Here is a 5,520-nt window from a genome sequence, read left to right on the forward strand (position 1 = left end):
CAGACTACCTTAGAATGCTACAGTCCAAGTTTGGTGATCATCCACCATTTAATTTAGTAGTAGAAGATGTTTTTAAGGTTTTTCTATTTCTATTATTAAGCAACAACACGGGACCATTGCTCCCAAAGCGTTCATCTTAAGACATAATGATTCAATGTCCTCTATATTAATGAGTTGGACAAAATTTTAGTGTTTCTGTTTTTAGAAATTCATCAACTACAAGAAAGGGAGGTAACAAATGTCAGATATATAAAAATTCATTAAAAAGAGTTAAAAGGAAGAGGAAGTAAAAGTTTTATAAAATAACCCAACATTTCACAATTGAGAAATTGATCAAAGATGTTGTTTCCTTGAAAGGTGTTGGAATTTACAAACCTCATTTTCTATTATTTACAACATATAAACAAAAGGTAATATTTTATTCCTACTTCCAGAGAAATGAAACAAAAAGAAACTTATAAGGTAATAACAAGTTTCATAAATAGCTGAATTAATGAAAGAGGAAGAAAAAAATAGTTGAGCTTTTAATATTCTTCAAAAGTTGGATGAATATGATGATAAATACTTAACAGATGTATCATAAAGTAAATGTGTTAAAAAATACTTCGTTTTGAAAATTTTATGTATCCGTCAGACTGAGTAAAGAAATCAATATAAGGATTTTATTTATGACTACTAAACAAACTGCATGAACAATATGCAAGCTCTGGGCATAGTCATAGGTGTTCGGCGGCCGCGCGTTGATTTGTCACTACCCCCGCCCCCTCACCCATTCTTCAACCCTTCTACCTCTCAAAACCATGGAAACTGCTGTATTTTTCATTTGAAACATGCTTTAATATTTGGTATATGCTTTTAGTTCAATTACCTTCATTTCCCACAAAAATAAAAGATTGTTATATATATTTTTAGTAAAGGTAAGCAACTCGCCGCTCATTTTTCAGCACCCATCTTTATATGAACTCCATAAATCCAACAATTTTTCATCAATTTTCATTATCTTGGTACCAAATGGTAGGAGATTGATTACTCTTAAAGGAAATTAAGGTGTCATTTCAGTCAGTTCATGTTATGTGAAGATATGTTATCTCCACAAGTGTAACTCGACAGAGACCTGAACGGTGTGTTTTTGTCAAAATACCCGACTAACCGACAGTTTATTCAAATTGAATGAATTTGTTTTGTATTGCACATATAAATATGATCAAATTATATTATTATCTTTTATAACTGTTTCCAATCAACGCGCCATACACCTATGGGCATAGTTAGTAACATGCTTTCCTACACAAGTCTATGTGAATTAAATGACCTCAGGACGCATTCAACTTTGGTCCTATGGGACATGATTTACATAACGTTTGGAAAAGAACACAAGGCAATTATCTAAATTTTGTCATGTCAGTTTCTGAGGAGAATTTATCAAAGATTTTAAAGTCGTTTTTGAGATTCTGTGACTTTACTTTATACCAGATTTTAGCTATTAATATTAGTTTTGTGGAGTTCTTTCCAGTGAAGTTTGATCAAAATAGACCATGATTGTGGTTTAAGAGGATGTTGTAGACGTGGATAATGAGTTTATTTACGGTGAAAGACAAAACAAAAAACAAACAAACCAAAGAACATTCCGTGGCACATCTGAACACTCAAAGCTTAACAGGAAATGTCTTTAACCAGGTTTCAAACCCATTAACTATTATAGCAGGAATTACATTGATAAAGAGTCTAGCAAATTTAAAAGTATCATAAAGTATAATAAATACTGTTGTGCCCTTTACCCATGTTACCAACAAACATTTTAAAATTATCATTAAACAATCTCTTGAACTAAATTACTATCTAGCATCCACTTCCGAGATTATTTTATAATGATTTTACCATTATTGACTCATTTCTATGATGTTTCCTATGTTTGTCTTTCAATTAACTGTAGACCGAGACGATTTCAACGAAAGAAGATAACAAATGTCAGATATATAAGCATTCATTTAAGAGTTATCTTATTAAGACTGAATGAGAACGAGGAAGTTTATTTACTCAAGAAAACCCAATATTCCTGATATACAAATGCAAAATTAATAAAAGAATTGTTTCACCTTAATCTACTAAACCTCACTGCATATAGAAACAAAAGGTAATTTCAAATACTAATAAACGTGTGATGTTAAGAGTATAAAGAAATAAATAGTACATGTATATAATATATCAATGATGAGGTTCATTTCATAAAGAGATGACATACTGATAAAAGAATCATTAACAAAATTGGGAAACAAAGTGATCCCATGTAAGCATTAATCACAATAAAATTACATGGAAATTGCAGACTCGGTTTGAACAAAAAGTTAATAGATAATACAAGAATTTACTATTGATGAAAAATACTTCTAAATCATTCTACACTCGAAAGTGAGTTTAAAAAAAGCAAAATTGTTTTGAATACATTATAATTAAAAATTATCATGTGGCCAAATAAAATCAATAAAAAGGAAATTTAATAAATTAATATGTTAGAAATAATATTTACAGGATGTATCAAGAACCAAATTACACGGAGACTGTGTCAATGAGATTATCTGAAGTATTAGCTGATATAGGTGTTGATGAGAGAATAGTGTTGAAGAGAAGGAGAACATGGCTTCTGACAGAATCATTGAAACATGTGAATAACCAATTATGGGAAAAGGATAAAAGTATGTTATACTATTTTGGGAGTCAATCAGAAGGTACAACTACCATAGGGATGGAGTCAGACACAGATGCACTTTATTGTTTAAATGATTTTCCTGTAATACAAGACTGGTGTGAATGGATACATGGTGTACCTAATCTATTGATGATTCAAGATAATTTTGTATCTCCTGGATATTGTTTACTTCAAGCACTGAGACATGATGCTCCTCTTCCTATTGATAATGAATCTAATCAATACTTCTTCAGAGACAGAACAGGAAAATTACTGCTAAAACAATCTATTATATCTGGTGATGAATATTTGGACACATTAGAATTACATGGCCCAGCAAGAGTACAACCAGGATCACATGGTTACTGTGATACAGACATTGTGGCAGCTCTGCACTGTAAAACATGGCCACAAAAAGCTAGACAATGGTTGAATCAACAAGGTGAAGGTCAATGGCCGTCTCCTGAAATGAAACAATATTGCAATAGAACTGGATGCTTTGTTGTTCCTGTTGGATGTAGATGGAGTGACTATAGGCAACTTGAATGGAGAATATCAACATCTTTAGCTGAAAGGTGTTTAATGTTAAACATTAATATAACACAGATTCGCTGTTATGTCTTGATGAAAATGATTATACAATCATTAATTGATCCGCAATTTGAAAATGTAATTTCCAGTTTCATGTGTAAAACTATACTCTTTCACTGTATTGCCAATTCACATTTTAACATCTGGAGAGAAAACAATTTACTTTCTTGTCTATTATTGTGTTTAAATCTCCTCTATAACAATATTATTAATGAAAACTGTCCACATTTTATCATATCTGAGAACAATTTGATGAGGGGTAAGATATCATCTGTAGTCAAACCATATATCCTGGAAATACTCAACAACATTATCAACAGTGCAGGAGTGGCACTTCTTGGTATTAAATGTGATGATCTTGGTTCCAGGCTTCATCTCAAGTTTTATAACTTATGTCCATTCAAGACAAGTGATCGCATTTCAGTACATCTACTATATTTTACAGCTGGAAGCATTTCAAATTTATTTCTTTTGAATTTTTTCACTCTTAAAAACAAAAGTCCTTATGAAGCTGTACAGACATTGACAAACTCTATTTCAAGTAGTGTCAATATCCAATATGGAGGATTGCCTGAGACAGCCTGTCATCTTCTGTTGCCAATGTACTGTACAACACTTGGATCTGTACTGGCCTCTATCAACATCAATCAGCACAACACTATATCTTCTGATGTCTTCAAGCTCATGTCACTTGGCCTGAATACAGATGTTGCATCAAGTAAACTGAAATTAGCTTCAATCTTATATTGTGTAAAAGAAATGCAAAAATCAGACCTGGTTCTCAGTGAGATTGAAAGAAGCTATGGTCTGCAAGTTGTTGAACCAGTCTGTGGTTGCTATAGATTTGAATTAATTTTTGAAAGATCAGGATTTTTTGCAATATCTGACAAACATAATGAAGATGTCATACAGTATGCAACAGCATCATGTGTCAGGTTTTTGCCATGTGAAATTCATTGTGTACCCATTGAACTCCGATATGAAATGGTAAGATCTACAGCGAAGGATAGGAAATTCCGCACCGGAAATGACATATGGATGGATAACGCTGTGGTGGATTCTCTTCCTTACCTCTATTTTCTACAATACAAGGTTAATAGCCATCTTTGGAAAAATAATGAAAAACAATCTGCTCTCTCAAAACTTTTCAGAACTATAATAACCGAACCAAACCTTGGACACCGGGAAACAGCTTTCAATATTCTCGGAAAGTGTATGGAACAAGAAGGCAGAGTAAGGGATGCTCTACAGTGTTATTTGTTGTCTCTAAATCTAAGGAGGAGAAACAATGCTGCAAAGATACATATCTGCACACTTCTATCTGTATTGGAAAATTTCAGGGCATAGAATGTATAACAGAAAGGCGGAAATAACTCAAGTATAAATTATGATAGAAGAGTGACATATAAAAGTAAAGGAACAGTCCTGCTTAACATTACATTGTATACGTCTATATATGTAAAACATTTATAATTATAAAGATAAAAAGAAACTTATAATTTAATGAAATTCAGTCAGTTGTAAATGGAAATAACAAAATTATAAATTATGATAAAAGAGAGACATATAAATGTAAAGGAACAGTATTGCTAAACATTAAAATATATGTGTAAATATTTGTTGTTAAACATAAGTTCAATATTTAATAAATTCAGTCATCCCTAAATGGAAAGTGTACATATTTGCAAGCAACTGAAAATAGTAGAATTACACAACTGGATGTAAGAATGGCAATTTATTATTGATGTTGAACATATCATTGTAATATACATGTACATAGACTAAGATAGATATAAGTGTCTTTGTATACTGAATTTATTTAAGTGATAAAATAATAAGCTGTGTCAGGACATATTTTTTAACGTCCCATTTTAGTTCTTTTTCTATTAATTGTATTTTTATTTATATTTTTTATCCGCCAAAGACTTATGCGTCAACTGCCCAACATTTTTTTATTTTTTAGAGGGGACTTTAAGTGCATTACTGTAAAATTTTTTCAAATCCAAAAATTTGGTTTAGAATTTAAAATTATTTTAATGAAATAGGAAATGACAAATGTGGAAAAATTCCATCCCCAAAAGACCTAAAAAGAGATTTTTTTTCAAAAATTTATAAATTAAAAAATTTTCTAGACTGGTATCAGTTGGGTTATTTTTAATTATAAATTTTGAGTTGATTTTGGCTATTTTTTTGCAGTTTTATATTCTCGCTTCCGTATTTCCATACGATTTTATTTTCAGCGG

General features: G+C 31.2%; 1 protein-coding gene across 1 annotated transcript; it reads left to right on the forward strand.

The window, feature by feature from the left end:
* Positions 1 to 280: 280 nt before the first annotated feature.
* Positions 281 to 5,184, forward strand: LOC132745038 (uncharacterized). Its single transcript, XM_060733873.1, has 2 exons — positions 281 to 410; positions 2,530 to 5,184. The coding sequence occupies exon 2, from the start codon at positions 2,531 to 2,533 to the stop codon at positions 4,622 to 4,624; it is 2,094 nt and encodes a 697-aa protein (XP_060589856.1). The 5' UTR covers positions 281 to 410; position 2,530; the 3' UTR covers positions 4,625 to 5,184.
* The last annotated feature ends 336 nt before the right edge of the window (positions 5,185 to 5,520 follow it).

Source organism: Ruditapes philippinarum, unplaced genomic scaffold, assembly GCF_026571515.1.
Source record: "Ruditapes philippinarum isolate M1 unplaced genomic scaffold, ASM2657151v2 ctg3978_1_1_1_1, whole genome shotgun sequence".
NCBI lineage: Eukaryota > Metazoa > Mollusca > Bivalvia > Venerida > Veneridae > Ruditapes > Ruditapes philippinarum.